This window comes from Misgurnus anguillicaudatus, chromosome 17, assembly GCF_027580225.2.
Source record: "Misgurnus anguillicaudatus chromosome 17, ASM2758022v2, whole genome shotgun sequence".
In the NCBI taxonomy this organism is placed as follows: domain Eukaryota; kingdom Metazoa; phylum Chordata; class Actinopteri; order Cypriniformes; family Cobitidae; genus Misgurnus; species Misgurnus anguillicaudatus.
In genome coordinates, this window is record NC_073353.2 from 13,912,156 (window position 1) to 13,931,399 (window position 19,244).

Consider the following 19,244-nt stretch of genomic DNA (forward strand, 5'->3'; position numbering starts at 1 on the left):
GTTAACAGATAAGAGCATTCACAATGCACATACTCGCAGTCACGAATGTAGAGCTGAAGCAGCAATGTTGCAATCGTTTCAGTGATGAGTCAATGCGGCATCTATCCATAACATCTAAGGCTCGAACTACTGATCTACTCGTTCAACTGTGTTTATGAAGAAAATATTAAGCAATGGTGTTGAATGATTTGCACATGGTCATAAGGATATTAAAAATGCCACAGACATTTCAACAATAAAAAAATGATTTTTAACACAGGGGCACTTATACAATACAAATGACAATTGTATTGCATAGAAAAACGGCTCAGACATTCTTCCAATTCTATTTTGTGTTTGCAGAATAAAATGGTCATTCAAGTATAAGATGACCTGAAAAATTATTTTATTATACTCCCATGCCCACAGCAAATGCAGGTGAAGCTTCTTTGTGTTTGTTTACTATGACTCCTTCTCCATCTCATGCATTATTTATGACTTCATGCCAGCATCATATTATAGGTAAATTTGCACTGATCTATAAACCAACCATGAAGGACACTCCATCCTTAAATCACCATTAGCCTAGTGTTTGTCTCAGCCGTACAAAGTCCATCTAATATCCTGACAGACTGCAGCCTCTAAATGGATTAGCACATAAACTGTTGCACATCCACTTAATCTTGTTATCTTCTTCCCTGCCCCTCCTTCCTGCCTCTTTTCTGTTTCTCTTGTTTATCTCAGGCCATAATCCAGAGGTACTGCGCACATATAAAAAGTGCCTCTGATGGATGGGCCAGTGGGTCGGTGTATAGTGTCTATGAATTTTGGTAAAACTGACATATCGTCCGATTACACTGTCTATCTGTCTACCGAATGAACAGCTACAAGAAAAATAACTATAATCCTACACCAAACTGATTTTAAAATTGTGTTGTTCCTTCTGTATTCATTTACAGGCAAACAGAACCGAAATGCCTAGATGCACAATGTTTAAATCACCAAAATAAAAGAAACGTCTAAAAACACACAAGGCAAGGCTGTGGCAACCCATTCTCACTGGTTTACATTACCCCTGTACTTTTAGAAATTGAAAGTTTGCCAAAAATGACAACTTAAAGTCCAAGCAGGATATGCAAAGACTGAACAGTCTGCTTTTTAGCAACTAAAAGTACTGGGTAGATGTGATTAATTAATAAAAATGAGTCCAAAAAAAGGCCCTTCTTTTTAATGTTTTTAATCTAAACATTCATATTAAAACAAGTATTATGAAAGGCAACATGAAATGGCATATTTAACACAAATAAAATGATAAATAATATTTACTTGCAAATAAGTGTACTATGCTATTGTAAGAAATCAAGCATAAGACCAGGCACATAAAATAAAGTATTTTAAAGTGACCATAGTATTAGTAAAGGCCAAACAAGCCTAATATTTTGACTATTTTTGGTTTCTTAAAAGTATTATTTGTGTCTGTTATTCACATTAAGTCTTTTTGTGTATTAAAGGTGTAGCGGAGGATTTTCTCGAAATTTAGAAAAGAACCACCTTCTCCACTTTTTTAAAAAATGCAATTGCGCAACACTCCTGATTGACAACTAGGAGGACCAATAGTCTTGATGATCCACCCGGAGAAAGAAAATCCTCCGCAATACCTTTAAGTGTTATTGGTTCAGCTGAGCTAATGGTGCATTCCCACAAGCCGTGGTAAAATCAGCAAAAACGCGATATTCGCGCATAGTTGGACGCTTGAACATTTGAGTTCACTCGCCTTATTCGCACGTGAAATTCTAATCATTCGCTTGGAAATTCGCGTCATGGGAGGGGCTTCTGGAACTCCGCTGAGACTCCATCACTCCACTCGCTTCCTGTTATCACGTCACTACTACAACAACAAGGTCCTGATTGGTTAACGTGGTGCGGAAATCTGATGAAGTTCAGATTTTTCAATTTGCGCACTTCCCGCAGCAACGTTAATTCCCGCGGAACACGCCATCCCCGCCACGCCTTCCGGGCGTTCAGTGCCACACTTACCGCGTGGACCGCGCCACAGGATGCCTAATCGCGTCTTTGCATTGACTTAGCATGTAAATCAATGTTTAATTGACAAAGCTCATAGAATCGTGTGGAATTTTCAAAATGATTTACCTATATATATTTATTTTCATTTATGCATTTAAAAATTACAAAATGCAACAACAACAACAACAACAACAACAACATGTAATAAAAAATGTTTTTGATCATGTAAATAATGGTATGTTTATCATTTGCAATGTTGAATTTAGTTAAAATATGTCGAGAAGGTCAGGTAGTCAACAGGAAGATTGCAGAATGTCTCAAGTCTTACAAAGGTGCGTCCTTCAGAGTTGACTGGCAGGACAGATCTCCACGAGAAAACAAGTCTGTTCTTTGCATCCTTGGACTTGATAAACATCCCTGGTTTGTGTGTTGACAAAAGTAAAACGTCTCTTCCAGTGTTTCCCATACATTGATTTATTTGTGGTGGCCCACCACAGAATCAACACTGGCCCCCACAAATAGAATTTTCATGATTCCCATTTACATTTTATTTCACCATTTAAAACAGCTTAATTCGGCTTAAAATATAATTTGATATATAATACAGATCAAATACATATACAGATCAAAGAGTAGAAGTGAAACATATTTCAGGTACCAACACTAGATCAAACGCAAACACGACATGATGACGTCACATATATGCTAATTAGCGGGTGACGTCATCACCACCACAGTCTCCTCAAAATCCTGTGGGAAACACTGTCTTCACTCACGGTTTTTGTTGCTTAACTGGTAGAGCATGGTGCTAGTCACACCACAGGTTCAATTTCCAAATACAAATTGATCAAACATGCACTGGATGCACTATAAGCCTCTTTGCATAAAAGCAACTATAAATAAAAGGCAGATATATTTATTTCAATGTATACGGAGTCTGAACAGAAGACTCTGTTGCACTCTCCACCCTTGGGAGATAAGTACAGAAATGTTTTAAGCAATAAAAAACACTCTCTGTCACAGATAACCTCCATTGTCAAGTTAACCTGTCCAACACCACAGAGAAGGACTGCAGAGGGATTTGCTTTGTTCTGCCTCGAAAAGTGAAGTGATGGAGAGCAGCGCTACAAAGCGCTGAAGATGAAAGTCCACAGGCAACCACACTGGCAAGAGCAAAACATAGCTGCTTAAGTCCTGCAACATGGTGAAAAGGCAGACTTTCAAACCTTTGCTATAAAATATGAATCAAAGAGCCAAAATGTAGTGCAGGTCTATGACTGGAACATGACATAGTGTGTATAATGTTATTGACGGGACATCACACCAGTTAAACCTCAAAAAGTCAAATTTTTGACCCATTTTGTCTTGTAATCTATTATTACCAAGGTAATTTATTTAATCGATCAAACTTTTAATTCCTAAAATATGGGCAAAACGAAGGGACTAAAAACAAGAGAGGTTGGTAGCACCAGCAAAAAGCAACGCTTGTTAAAGCTAAACAAATTTTACAAGCGTTACATTTTACTGAAACATTGCATCAACTAAGACCAGAAATGAGCTAAAAATAAATAGAAAACTGACTTTAAGTGGATTTTTAGGTTGCCCACCAGAGCATTAGGGCGCACTCACACTATCCAGGCCGGGCCGCGCTCGGGCGCGTTTGACCCCCAAAGCCTGGTTTGTTTGACTAGTGTGATCGCTCTGTTCCGCGCCCGGGCGTGGATTGGTTAATCGCACTGCGGCCGGGTTGCAGAGGTGGGCCGGAGCACGGTTCACTTGGGCTCGAATCAAAATTCACTTGAGCGCGAATCAAAAGGTGAATGCGTCAGACCACTCACCTTCATCTGCCTCCGTAAAAACCTTTTGATGCGAACAGCGGGGTTACGTGAATGTCTGAGCTGCACACGTGACAGATCAACTAAGCAATATGATGACATGTGATAGGGCTGTCTGTAATCGCGCACCAAACGACTCCGAATAAAAAACACAGACTTAACATTAAGGTGGGTTCCAGTGTTAAGAGAGATCTTTACTTCCTGCTTTTTTCAAAACAATCGCATCTTAATGACGAAAGCGCGCCCGGACTCGGATTGATAAAAAGTACAGTGTGAGTGTGTGCACCTGAGTAGGGAGGGGTGACAATCGCGCTGGGGCATGGTTTGGTTTGGATAATGTGAGTGCGCCCTTATATAAAACGGTCTAAAACTACTGTATATGGTCACTACACTAACATTTTATGACAATATTTCAATTACACTTTACCTCCAGTAAACACAATGTTTTGATCAAAAAATGCAACTGAGCTTATAAGCATAATCATACTAAAACATGTGGAGTATGCAGATTTTAATAAACAACAATAAACGTGCACGTAAACACTTTACTTGCATCTATTTCACACTAACTGAAGCGCGCATAAGCTTTTGTCTGGCACATTACACACAGATTCATCTTAAACATGACATTAGGAGGTTTTCCCTCCTAAGAACAGTGACAACTGCATGTAAACAGGAGTGAAGAGGTTTGCTGGAGTCATGTAAACATTTTACTGTGACTAAAGTGCTTATAATAGTCCTGTGTAGGTCGACACCATAAGGTACGCATTGCAACTTCTGCTTCATAGTCCAGTTTTGTTGCAGTTTGGGTTAAATCACCTTTCAACTAAGCCCAACTTTGTTCTTACCGTCGCAAGCGGAAACGCCTATGAAGAAATGCAACGCATATTTATTTAATCTGGCGGGAGGGGTTCTAGCGGACCAATCACAGGGCATCCTGTTCGCGTACAACGGATATGTTGTTACATTTTTGGCGATTTGCTTGTCAGGCTACGCAGAGCTACGCACAGCCATGTAGCTACGGTGAACAACCTACACACGACTACAAATTACACATACTGCAAGTCTTTACTTACAATTTATTATTGATGCGCATGTAAACGTATTCAACATTGTTGTCTTTTATAAATATTGAAAGAACAGGATGTTGAGATTTAAAATAATCTTGAAAAAACAAAAACCATGAACATACACACATGAAAACTACTAGAAAATGAGTCTACAGCAGTAAAAGGTCAATAGGAAAAGTGTGTGTGTGGACAAAGGCATATGCTTTTAACACATGGCCTTGTAAAGGAAGAAATGGAGGGGTCAAGACTAATGGGCCACTGAGAGCTCAGTTCACAACATGTTTCTTTTTGACACGCACAGTCAACAAGCAACAGGGCAGAGCTGCAGCTGACTGCGGCAGTTTTATCAACTCTACTCAGGAAACTGCTCCACCCGCTTTTTGTGATGTCTTCTCCTTCCTTCTCTGAAGCTCTTGCAACTTCAACCCTCATCCTCAAAGTGGGATTGTGTAACTTTTCGAAGGATCTATAGACCGAAATGCAATATTATCTACATAACTATATTATCAGTGGTGTATAAAGACGTTACACAATAAAATCTGTTGTTTTTATTACACTGTAATAAACCAGCTGCCAGTTATACTGCAATTTCTACAGAATTTTTTACAGTATACCTTAGAATAAACCGGTTTTATCCACATACACGGCAGGTCTGCTTACATGGAAGTCGCTGTCATTTTTCTACAGTAGCCCTAAACTGTTGTACAGAGCGCGTTTCTTCCCTACGTTGTTTCAGATGACCACATGTTTGTTGCGGCTAACATGTGGGTAATTCTCACGAAATTCAGACTTAGAAGGTGTCCTGCATCAGATTTTTTAATCACATGTAAGATTAAGGTCTGAACTGACTATAACCATTATTTTTAGAGGATTTAAAAGATATTTTCTATAGAATTATTTACATTTTTAGATCATCATTATAAAAAATTATCATTACCGCAACATGATATTACATTAAATATATGCATTTACAAACTCATGTTTCGGTAATGAGAAGTAAAAAGTTTTGTCTAGGTACTATGACAAACAAAATTTCAACTTTTATCTGGAGAGAAAAAATAAGAACTGCTTACCTGGTAACTATCTTGAGTGTCACAGTCAATTATGTCCCTTCCAACAATTTTTTTTTAAAAGTTAGTTCCTTGAGGGCTTAAACAATGATTGAAAAGTGTTGCGGAGGATGAGAAAATGTGTCTTGGACACATTTATTCCTTATTATTGTCTCTACGTTTACCAATGATCACCAAAAACCACATGTTTCGTTACTGTAAATCTTTATAGTATAACATGCACTGAATAATGCATTTTTTTTAGAATTTTTAATTATAAATATTTCCATGTCAAAAAACCCAAATCCAGTCATGGACACGTTGCGGTAATGAAAATTTTCCCCTTAAATGTGGAAAAACCAACAAAATTGGTTTGTATGATGTCATTTGAAATCATGTACAAAATAGTACATGAAGAGATGTTTGTAACTGTATGCTTCTCATTTTGATACTCTAACTTTGCATTTACTTTTTATTAGGGATGCACCGATATGGAAATTTTGGCCGATACCGATAACCGATAACTCTTTATATTTGGGGGGCGATAACCGATATATATAGGCCAATAAATATTCATATTATTTTCACAAGGAAAAACTCCCAGACCGCGGACATCTTGTCTTTGGGCTAGACTAGCATACTCTTCTTAAGCCCGCAACACTTGTCATCTTCGTGCTATGTCACAGAAAGCACCAATTAAAAACTCCACATGGCCAGCAATGAGCAAGTGAAGTGGTTCAACCAACCAAAATAATCCATCATTTATTGGCATTCATTTATCGGCCTAATTTTGCTATCAGACCGATAACCGATAATATTAAAAATAAGCAGTTATCGGCCGATAACGATATGTCGGCCGATATATCGTGCATCCCTACTTTTTATCAAAATGTTTCATGACACCACATAAGTCTAATTTCGCGAGAATCACCCATAAAGCATTTTGAAATTGAGGGGTGAGCTTTTCGTTGTAATACCCAATCTCACTACTTCTGCACTATATTTGGATAAGGTGATCTGATTGGCTGATGCCTGCATTAACACTTGAAAATGTTTGAAATTTTCAGTAGAAATTTACTGATGATTTAGGATGATTTACTGACAAGGCACACCTTAAAGAACAACATCTCATTTACATAATGATCAAACACAATTTATTATAATAACTCCTTGAAGAACAATAGGGTCCTCACACCCCGGTGTGCTCGGGCCCTAAATATTACATCATAAAAACTTATTAATATTGCCGCAAATTACAGTCAGTTGACCAGTCTAAAACTTAAAAAAAAATCGTGTTATGTAATACTCTCCTCCCACAGATGGTTTCATCAGATGTACGCGCGTTGCCTCGGTTACACGCCTGGCACAAAGTTAACATCCGGTCTGTTTTTGTTAATTGTTCTGGTGACTAAACCTCTGACCTCTGGAACAAACAATTGTCAAAATTAAAAACTCTGCTTTTATTGATTCTTTGCAGACGTCTATCGGAAGTTATGTTTGGGCCACAAAAGCTGTTTGTTTATGTTGTATCCAGTAAAACCATCTATAAATTTTGCATCTGAAGGAAACTCTGTTAAAATATGTTTATGCTTTTTTAGTGCAAATCTTTGCATCTTTAGTGTATCCAGTAGTTTTTTAACGCCAAAGGTTGGTGCTGGTGCAAGCTGTTAGGAAATCTGTCCCTTAGTGTGTTAGCTCAGCCCGCTTAACACATCTCTCTAAATGAATGCCAACCAGTTAATTCATAAAAACCCATAACTGTGATAGAGTATCACGCAAAGCAGAAACGCACTATGAATAACTAAAAAAGGAAATGCAGAAACAAAGGAAATATTTAGAGTCATTGTGTGACAAGATCACTCTGTTAGTCATATGATGTGTGGGTGAATTGTTTTTGGGACAGTGGTATGAATAAGAACAAACAGGAAAGGTGGTAGTTTAAAAGGGTAGGGGGTAAACTCGATTCTCAGGAACCAATGAATGAGTCACTTTTCCATCTCAGACAGTTATTGCATGTGCTGTGAGAAACAGAAAGTGCAGGGAAAGCAAAATGCAGTATCTCATTGTGAAAATCTCTGTTATTCGACAAGGACACAAGACAGGCACAAAATACAGTGCTTGCATATTTACACCTCCTTACTATTTATCATAACTATTGACGGTTTAAAAAAGTATTTTTATTTTCTGTGAAATAACACTCTTAAAAAGGTACTTAAATTGATAGTTCTCCCAAAAATGAATACTCCGTCATTATTTTCTCATCCTCATATTGTTCCAAACCTGTACGAGTTTCTTTTTTTCTGATAAACACAAAATTTTGATAAATGATGTTAAGCACACATCTAATTGTAACTAGGGATGTTCACATTGAATTTATGACCAATTAACATTATCAGTCAATCGAAAAAATATTTGTTAACGCATGGTGTGTGTCGTCATGATCCAACAGACATTTCGCTTACCGTTATAAATGCTCTTTGATAACGTAATGTTGCGTGAATATCTGATAATGTATGAATCCTGGTTCTGTTGTTGATCTGTCGCTGCTGTTTGCACGTTCAAATAAAATGTTTTGTTTTCACTAGGTCACAGACAACCGTCAACTGTATTATTACTCAATGACAATTTAATATTAAAATCTTACAAGTTAACGGTTAATGTTCCGTTAATAAGCTGCGGTTGTCGGTTGGGAAAATTAACTAATGTGAACATCCCTAATTGTAATCATTGACTTCCATAGTAGGAAAAACAAATACAATGGAATTCAATGGCTACCGTCAACTGTGTGCATGCCATCACTTATCAAAATATCATCTCCATCATTTATCACCATAATATTCCATTATATATTTTTACCTACTATGGAAGTCAATGGTTACAATCAGCTGTGTGCTTATCATTTATCAAAATATCTTCTTTTCTGTTCATCAGAAAAAAATTATTCATACAGGTTTAGAACAATATGAAGATGATTACAGAATTTTCATTTTTTGGTGAACTATCTCTGTAAAAAGTTTCACAAACATTCACAACGATGCCATAGAAAGAACATCTTTGATTCCTCAAAGAACCAAAAGCTATATAGTTTATGTAAAGAATAATTGACGACGAGCCGATTAATTATTTGAAAATAATGCATACCCAAGTAAATTATTTCACTTATACCACAGATATTATTAAGACATTGCTCTTGTGGTTATTTTAAGACATTTGACAAGTCAGGTGCGCTTATATGGAAAATTAATGCATACCCGTAAAACATTTCTCAACCAATCAGAATCAAGTGTTCAACATCCCGGTGATATAAAAAGTTTTAAATATGGATATTTTTATTACAAAAGCACATCAATTACCCTAAGAAGGCCTTTATTAACCCCCTTAAGCCATTAGTGGATTACATCTGTGAAGGATGGATGCACTGTTTAAAGCTTGAAAGTCATGGACCCTGTTTTCTACCGTTATAAAGCCAGGACATTTTCTACAATAGCTTAAATTGTGTTCATCTGAAAGATGATGACATGCACTTCAGATTGAGGGTGAGTAAGTCACGGGATATTTTTTTTGCAGAACAATCCCTTTAATTAATCCATTTAGCCAAAAATGGTTCCTCTATAGCACTGTGAAGTACTAAAAAAGTACACATAAACCCTTAGTTTGTAATATTATGTGCAAGCTCCTTTAACTTCAATGACTGCTTGCAGCCTTTAGTAACAGTTGTGCATGAGTTATGCAACATTGAGCTGCTGTGAGATGAATTCAAACGTGCAGCGTATGCAAGGAAAGCAAAGAACCAAGAGGACCTTAGATTTTTGTTCAAAACAGACAGTATCTTTACAGCTTAGGACAATCCTAACTAATAAACAAAAGTTTGTTTTGCTAAACATAGCCATATATCTTCTTATTTAAATAACAAGAATCCTGCATTTTAATACATAGGTATGTAAACCTATGAGCAGAATTGTATATGCAAACAAAACAATAATGAAATATGTTGACTCCATGTTGTCTATAGCAGTTCCACCTTTTAGCTGAAGCAAAACTAATTGTGAACTAACCACAGCTTTAAACCAGCAGCTTCATTAAAATTATAACCTCAAAACAGTTTGTCCCCAAGTTACTCTATTCATTCACTCCAATAGGCGTTACCCTAAACTCCTGGTATAGAGAGCTAAACTCTTCCATTCAAATCCAGACCTCTGATCCTTATCCTGATCTGAATCCAGATCCTGATGGCGGATATGGAAATGCACTGCAATTCCCGTCCTAAACCTACAGTCACCATGCCAACCTAACTGCCCTGTTGGGATGTAGATGAGCCATCTGTTAAGAGTCCCTGCACATCTCCCTCTGTCCAGCTCTTATCCCTCTGTGACCGTGTCTCTCAGCTCAGGTTTAGTCCTGTGAATCACAGTGAGTTGTCTAGTGTTCAAGATGAAAGCCCCTTCTGGTTCTGCTGACATCACTGCTGCTCTGTTCTGTTTCCATTTTGGTTGCCGAACTGCCAAAAATAGTGCCTGGGTTCCATTAGCCATGTGCTTCGATTGGATTACCTATCTCTGTTAACTGTCAGCATATCACAGAAATATAGGAGATAAAACCATACACAACTATATAAAAACAGGGATTAGAATCAGTAAGACTGACATTTTAAAGGCGCTCTAAGCGAATCTGTGTGACGTCACTTTTTGTTGACGTTTGAACTGTTTTCAAACAATCAGAGCGTAGCTAACTCCTCCCCCTCCTGTGCTTTCATGAACGCGCACAACCCCCACTCCCAAATCCTTTTTGTCGTTTATTGGCTGGAACACTTTGTTATGTTTCGTGATGGTAGGTTTGGCCCCTTTGTTTTTATTGCAGTTTGTGGAGCCTGGGCAGTCTTTAGAGATCGCGTTTTTTTACAGTTTGATCAGCGGATAGGCAGCAAGCAGATGTTTGCTGTATGTAACAAGAAATGTTTTATGGTCTAAAATGCGTGAATTTGCTTAAAGCACCTTTAAACGGCACCTATCATGCAAAATCCACTTTTACAGGGACCTAAGTGTTGGCAGTGTGAACACAACCACTGTACAATGAAAAGAAATCTACCCACTCTTTCTTTTTTAATCCCAATTAAACCATCTCATTAGACATGTTGTTTTGATTATCTTGTTAACCTCTCGACTAGCACTAGTTTGTGTGCGGGATGATGCCAGTTTTTTTAATGCTGCTAACAAGACCTATATAGCCTACTGTCTACAAACATTAATAATTATTAACATTACTTTACATCGTTTAAAAGGTCTATGGGTTTAGCATCAGTGTATGGTCTCTGTTTTGAGATACAGATGCTCTAACATCATAAATGTAGTATTTTGTGACAGAAGTCCAGATGACAACATGCAAAATATGAACGTGACTTCTTACCTTTGTGTTGATATAACGATCGCAAGTCGAATCCAGTCTGTTTCAGATGTGTGAATAACCATGAAAACGGTCTAGTAGAATATATCCAATGACCATTTTTTTTTACATCAGATTTGATCATTTGACATGCGCACATTGCACAAATATAGTTTCACGCTGTTTCAAGATTTGCTTTGTGCCTCACTGATTATAAAGCAGCAGCAAAAACACCCATTCACGTGTGCCCAAAAAGCGTATTTTACTTCACGCGGTGCTGCAGGGACCGTTCGCGAGAGCGAGTCCAAACACACGCGTTTGTGGATCAGAGAATAAATCATGGACTGACCGGACAACGCTGTCTTGTATCACTTTATGGAGAATTGGACGGATAATAGGAACAAGATTAACAAGACAATCACTTCTTGTGACTTCCTTCAACAAAACAAACTCGATTTATTTGCGTCACACGTCATTACGGCAATTCTACGTCATTGCACGTGTGCAATTCTACGTCATTGCACGTGTGCATATGCTCCACACTCCCGTCCTGTAGGTGGCGGAAATGGACATTTCAGTGGGTTTGCCAACCGCCATTAAAAAAAGAAAAGATGGCACATGCGCAGAGCATCCCAGTTTCAGTTATCCATCCGATCAAGTGTATACATGTCATTTTGAGCGGATTACAAACGGTATAAACCACCCCTAACAAGCGGATTAGATTTTTAATCAGATTGGCACTTTAAGTCCGATTGAGGTGTTTACATGGAGCATTTTTATTCAGATTGATCATTTAAACGGATTACAAATGTCCATGTAAACGCAGCTAGTGACGTCTTGTGAGTTTAGTTTTGGGACAGATCTGTTGTTTCAACCGTTCATTCAAACGAATCCAAGTCAGTTCACGAATCGTACGCGTTGTCTGAGCAGCACAAAACTGTAAACAAAGTGTTACTGTAACAACACGAAAAACATTTCCTCTGTGGATATGATTTGGTCTTCCGAAGTTCCAACCTTTCGCCATCGAGTCAGTTTTGTTTTGAGTAATAAAAGGAGACAGTTTAAAGACAGAAAGCGTGCGCGCGCGGCTCTGCTCTCTCTGTCACGCAAACAAAGATCATCATCACTCATTAATCACATGAAATGAGCCTAATCTTTGCACGGACAGTGCACCGTGAGACATAAGCCCGTCGCGCTGTTGTACTGGCTGCTTAATTCGTGCGATCCCCCCATTATTTACTAAAGCTGTTTGTGAACAAGGCACAGCTGCACACACACGGGAGCGATCTGCTTGCAGCAAGAGGCAGCGTCACGAGTTCTACAACAACGCTTAGGTGCCCGCAGATGCGCCTGCCTATTAATCGGCCTAATTTTGCATCAAAATCGACCAAAGCCGATTTTTTTAAATATGCCAAAAATCAGCCAATTAATCGGTCGACCTCTAATATAGTCTGTTGTTTACATCAGATTTTGCATAAACATCTTGTAATAGAATGTAATATACAATCTGCTGACTATTTGCGTCGTAACACTGTATATGAGATTACACTATTCCGCTAAACACATAAACCCGCGGTAAAACGTTGTTTCTAAAAGTAGGCGGGAGTATAATACATAATATCCAAACAGCGCTGTCAAATATCGTGACGTCATCTGACTCGCTTGTTCATCCAATGATGAAAATAATGATAGACAGAACATGTAGCCAATTAGATAACGAATCCAACGATCTTTGTGTGACGTTTTATTTCCTGGTGTGGAAACTTCATTTTATAAGCTAAGATAAGGATAAATAATAATAAGAACGAACGTGTATGCATGTAAACAAAAGACTTATTTTGGGGCTGACTGGCATTTAGAAAAGGCACTAGTCTTACAAAAACCCTTGCAAAAACCTCATTTTTGGGCCTATTAACCTCAAACTTGAAACATAACTTCTTTAGATGTGTGGCTTTGGGATCATTACATTTCTAGGTTTCAAATACAAATTTATCAAGTTTTTTAGTAATAAAAAATATGTTATGCAAAAGTTTTATTTCAAAGTACTTTAGCCTCTCTAACTTTCTTAATTTTTAACTTAAAATAATCTTGAAATCTAAAAAAATTAAGCTCAAAGTGTCTTCTCTCTAACGATACCATAGTACCTAATACAAATACTCTTAATGGTTTAGTAAAAATAGACGAGCACGCACGCAGCACAAAGCATGTCCAACTGTTATTCGTGAAAAGCATTTGGTTCCAAAAGAATCAGTCTGCAATTATTAATCCTAAGCAGAAGTGATGTCTCCCACACCATTTTCTAAAAACTATATACCCCTGTGTGAGAGCAAGAGAGGTGGCAAAGCAAAGTACGGTGAATAACACCTGCCCGGAATGACAGCCAGGAATGAGTTCATGCAACAGCTCTTGAAAACGGCAGTCTCTGGCACTAAAGAAATGCGAGGTGGTAAACTGAAAAATGTCAACAGCAAGAGCCGAAAACTTATTAGGACTCAATGACAACAGCTGCGTTCTTCAACCTAATATGGAAGAACAATGGTGGGGAATGCCACAGTAAAGTGTAATGGTGACTCAATGAGAGCTTGTCTGGAATACCGACAATGTTCTTGTGTCTTGCACAGCAAACAACACTTCACACGATACACAGTCATTTCAACCATACACAGCTTGTGCACCGTAAAACAAAACGTTACTCTAGGGCCATGTGCTACTCAAGGCAACACAAAACACACACTTTACTACTTAATTACCTTTAAACAGACCAAAAAGTTGAATAGGAACTAATAATAAAGACTGAAATGAGAAGCAAGTTAGTTGCTAAGTTAAATTGTATACAGACTACATGATGCATATTTGGCAAATCAAGGCGATTTACTGTGCATTCAACTCATACGTTGTTTTATATCAGCATGTGCTTTCCAAGGGATTGTAATGCAATGCTCTACCAATCAAGTGGTTTCTATTAACTTGCTAAAGCACAGCAAACTAAATCCATCTAAATGTGTGTCTCTAAATAAATCCCGTTAAACCTCCAACAGGGTAACATTAGTGCTAAAAAAAGACAAAATAGAAATGAAACTTGCATGTCGACCTCACTAATCAAACTCTCGCTCTCAGAGTCTCCGAGTTCATTTTCTTTCTATTGTAAATCTGTGAATTTCTCTATCAGCAGTGTGCTTAACACAGCCCCCTCGCTTTCCTGCACCTCAGCTATGCTTGACAGGGCACGCGTGGGCTCCTCACGAAGCAAAACAATCCAGCCCCACAAAAAGCAATGCTTTGAGTTCGACACGATGTGCCTCTCCTCTCCATAATCTTCATTAAAAACTGACCCCTCCTGCACTGTTTCTCTGAGAATAATCATCCCTGGACTGCTATTTTCAGCCTATTGTGATTTCCACAGACCCTGATGGAAAGCCTCTGTGATATCAGTGGAGGAAAAGAATAAGGAAAAGGATCAAAAGAGGTAATAAGCCAGTGGGGCATGTATTATTGACCTCTTGTACTGGAACAGTATCGTAAAACAGTGGTTCCCAACCTGGGGTCACTGCCCCCTAACAGGGCGCCAGAGTCCGATTGGGGGCGTGGGATCTGATATGTTTTGAAGTAAAATGTTCCATTAATAATATTATAGGGTGGTTTCCTGGACAGGGATTAGACTAGTCCTAGACTAAAATAAATGTAAGAGCTGTTTAAACTGAAAACAACTTGACTGACATATCTTAAAATGCATCAGTGCACTTTGTTTTGCCTCGTAAATGAAGACATATTTTTATCAGGCTCTTATGTTTAGGTTAAGCAATTCCACTTTAATGGGAATAAAAAAAAGTTTTTCAGTAATTAAGAGGTCAGTAATTAAATTCACAAATGTCACTTTAGTCGTTCCATTGGTATTTAACAAATGTGACTGTCTTTCACTGCAAACCCCTCTAAATGCATGCAAGCTTTTGCTTACTCCATCTGAACGTGCTTGTCAACGTAACGGCAAAATCAAAAGGAAAGATGGATGTAGAGGTTTGGAGGTCTAGTATGTACATGGGAGGGACCAAGGAAGAAGAATCGTAGAAGAATGCTGAATGATTCATCAACATGATTTTTCCCCTTTTAGTCAGAGCAACTTTCAGTGAACATAATACAGAGATACCCACGTAGATCAACTCTTGTGGGTTTGAACCTACTACAACCATTTAATTACCAGCTCAGATCTTTAATCACTACAAATTATATAATCACCACCACACACACTTACCTATGTTTCAAATCAGTGTTACTTAAGATGTCATACACATGAGAACATGCACACAAACATCACAGTTATCCTATAACTTTCTTGATAAGTAATAATCACAAAGGGTAAAACCTCCCTGTTTTAGTACATCTAGATAAACACATTTATATTACAGCTGAGTGTGGCCAACTATTTTCCAATACATATAATTAATTTAAGAAATCATACTGAGAACCCAGTATGGCGCTGAAAAGAGGCAAGGCATTGCAAAAGACCAGAAAACCCAAAAAAAGATTTTCAGTGACATTGAATTGTGTGACAATGAGTCACTGAGATGTGCACATGTGTGGGAGGGGCTCATTTCAACAAATACTTTTTAAGCAGTGTGCTTTTCACAGTGCATCATGTGACTAAGGCTGTGCATGTCACAAGGTTTGAAAATTATGAAGAATTACAATACAGTCTCGCCCAGCAAGATGTCTTCAAGTTTGTGTGAATGCAAATAGGCGCAGATCCCGTGCGTGCTTCGGGACTCGGCTCGGGCATCCACCACAATGGCCAAGCAAAAAGGCTCAATTGCTATACATTTCGCATCTAAAACCATGCAAAAAATGTGACCGTGTGCCACTCCTTTTGGGCACTCCAGAGCGTCTGCTGTGGCTACTAACCTAAGCGTTGCTTGACGTTGTGACGAGCAACCACCGACGATAAAAGAAATGGGTGCCTATGAACCTGCACGTTTGTCAAGAAACATATATCTGTTCCTTGTTTACATTTTTCAAAATATATGTATGCATATAAGCCTATATGCATCAATGCCCACGTGCCATACGCGCATGCAAGCGTGTGCGCCAACACACGCATTCTATAATCAACGCACCACTGTGTTGATTAACCATGGTGGTAAGATAGTGGCATTATCACAGTCCTACATGTGACCACAAAATTCATCTGAAGTATATTTGGAATTAACCGAGTGCCATTGTACGTTTACTCCATAACTGCCAAATTAGCCCTGATATTATACAGGATTAACACGGTTATGTAGATGGGTTCAAGAACAAGGAAAACAAGTTTTTTAAGAGCAATTCTTCAAATGCATACGAAAGTCTATTATTAGAATAAGATGTGTATATACAGATTCTTTTTTACATTTACATTCTTATTAATTTTACAAAGCCTTGCCGTTTATAAATATGAATATGACGTAAATTAATTATTAATTAAAATAAATAATTAATTAAATATTTCAAACTCTGCTTAGTAAATGGTGAGGAAAGATTTACAGGTCTTAGCTTTAAAATTACAGAACACAATATTTTAAAATTATTTACTGTCTGGTGATCACTGTCAATCCAAATCTCCCACACTTAAAGGAAAACAACACCCTTTTATATTTTAGTATTTTTTTACCTAAACTTACATTTATTACATGAATCAATACATACCTCTCTTTATTCAATGCGTGCACTTAATCTTTGTACAGCGCGTCATGAATGTGCTCGCATTTAGCCTAGCACCAATCATCCCTGTTTGGATCCTAAGGAATGAATGGGGCTAGGCTAAATGCTAACACATTAACAATGCGCTGTACAAGATTAAGTGCACACATTGAAAAAAAGTTATTTATTAATACTTCTAAGTTGATGTAAGAACATAGTAAAATATTGAAAGACGGTGGTGTTTTCCTTAAATGGCAAAAACATCAATTAACAACAAACTTACATTCTCAACATTCATCATGTATAAACTTATTAAAAGCTTTTTCTATTTGTGTGTTTGGGAAATGCAAATGTGAATGAATACATTTAAGAAACACATTTGACTACATTTGACTGTTTTCTAGCAAACACAATGAGCACTGCCAAAAGTCAGGAAGTATACGGATGTATACGTTAAACTACCCACAACTCTCATCAATACAGGGATACACATGATCCACTGCTGAACACCGTGCTGAACATTCATTTCCAGCTGGGAACGTCTGGTATTATCCTAAACACAAATTCCCAACATTAAGGGGCGGTTCCCGGACAGGGCTTATCCTAGTACCAGACTACAATGCATGTTTGAGCTGCCTTAATTTAAAAACACCTTGCACAAACATCTCTTAACACTTGTCAGTGACATTGTTTTGTCTTAAGGTGCATCAGTATTGTTTTATGTAAGGTATGTTTGTAAACTACTTAAATGTCCTTATATAACTAAGGTGTAGTCCTGGATTAATCTGTTAATATAAAAATAACTTGTTATAAAACAACATACAAATACATTCTGAAACTTTCTTACACTATTTACAGATGACATAATGGTTTTATTTTTAGGATTTCACAGCATCAATAACTGTTGTAACTACAGTCACTATGTAGTAACTATAGGTTTTACTGGGGCTATAAATCTTTAGTGTTTCTCAAACAGAAGACCGAGGTCCACTTCATCAAGTTAGCTTAAAATTATAAAAAACTTGAAAAAAAGCCTTAAATTAAGCTAAATGTATAACTGTTTGGATTTTATAACACATATATCGCATATCTTTTTTGTTTCTATAACAATTGGGTGGAAATTGTGAGCCTGCAAAAATTGTTGTGGACAATGGGGGCCTCGAAGTCAATTACGTTTGGAGCAACCTTTGCAAATATTTACAAACTAATGGTGTTTGAATGCAAGATGAATGAATCTTGTAGATCAATTTACCTTTGCCATTTTGCCAAGCCGTGTACCAGGACAGAGAGAGAAACGAGGTGAAGAAAACAATTGCAGTGGCAACAGTTCCATGTCTGAGCCTCATCTCATTTCAGCGCCTCCCCGTGCAGCTCCTCCGGATCCAGCCGTTCATATACGCGCTTCAGAGGAGCCGAGGGGAGGTGACAGGGGCACGAATCATCCGCTGTCTGCTTCGCGGTCCTTCTCCTCTCGGTCGCTTCTAGAGTCACGAGGCAAACCAACAGAACTGATGCATTTCCAAAGCAAAATATGCAATCCTCATGCTTTACTGGAGATCATGAAGCCCAGACAATCTTATGATTTCCCGCACCTAGGGAAAATGAATAGACACGGTTACATATTTTATTTGAATTTCTGACAGCTTGTTAAATTAACATGCAATCTTCTGTTTGGAGGTAAATTTAGCTGTAGGAAAATTACCGACCACTATTTAATACACACAACGTTACTGCAGGGGTCCGGTTTTATAATAAATGTGGTGGTTACGTAACGTTAAACATAACAATGATAGTTTTATAAATCAGAGTTGACTACCTGTCGGAGGAAGCCAGAATAACGATACGTCAGACACAACAGGCATGCTCAACAGCACAAGTTTAACAGATCTTACCTTTTCGCCCTGTTATTGAAGAGCAAACCAGTCCGAGCCCGATCTCATACGCACAAGCTTTTAATAAAATCAAACACAAATACGTTTTGTGACGTTTCGTAAATTTATAAATGACACGCGCCGTCCTGCCCGGAATCCTCAGCGGTGATGTGAGCTCTCAATCAAGCTTTGTTGAAGACCACACCTACTAAAAGCTGCGGTAGCCCACTGTGAACGATGATTGGGTAAAGTAGATTGACCCCGCCCATCGAGAGTAGTGATCGCTCATCATGGATGTGATTGGCTAGAGTCAGCGCGCAGCTCCTGCCTGTCACCACATGGTGAACTTAACGCATTGCACTGATT

At 38.1% G+C, this 19,244-nt stretch overlaps 1 protein-coding gene across 1 annotated transcript in view; it reads right to left on the reverse strand.

Annotated features, from left to right (window-relative positions):
• Nucleotides 1-18,400, reverse strand: part of mgat4a (alpha-1,3-mannosyl-glycoprotein 4-beta-N-acetylglucosaminyltransferase A) — a 69,046-nt gene extending 50,646 nt beyond the window's left edge. The window contains exon 1 of the mRNA XM_073854994.1: nt 18,260-18,400. Within this exon, the coding sequence (XP_073711095.1) occupies nt 18,260-18,353 (94 nt within the window). The 5' untranslated portion in view covers nt 18,354-18,400. The remainder of the gene's footprint in view (nt 1-18,259) is intronic.
• Nucleotides 18,401-19,244: the final 844 nt, after the last annotated feature.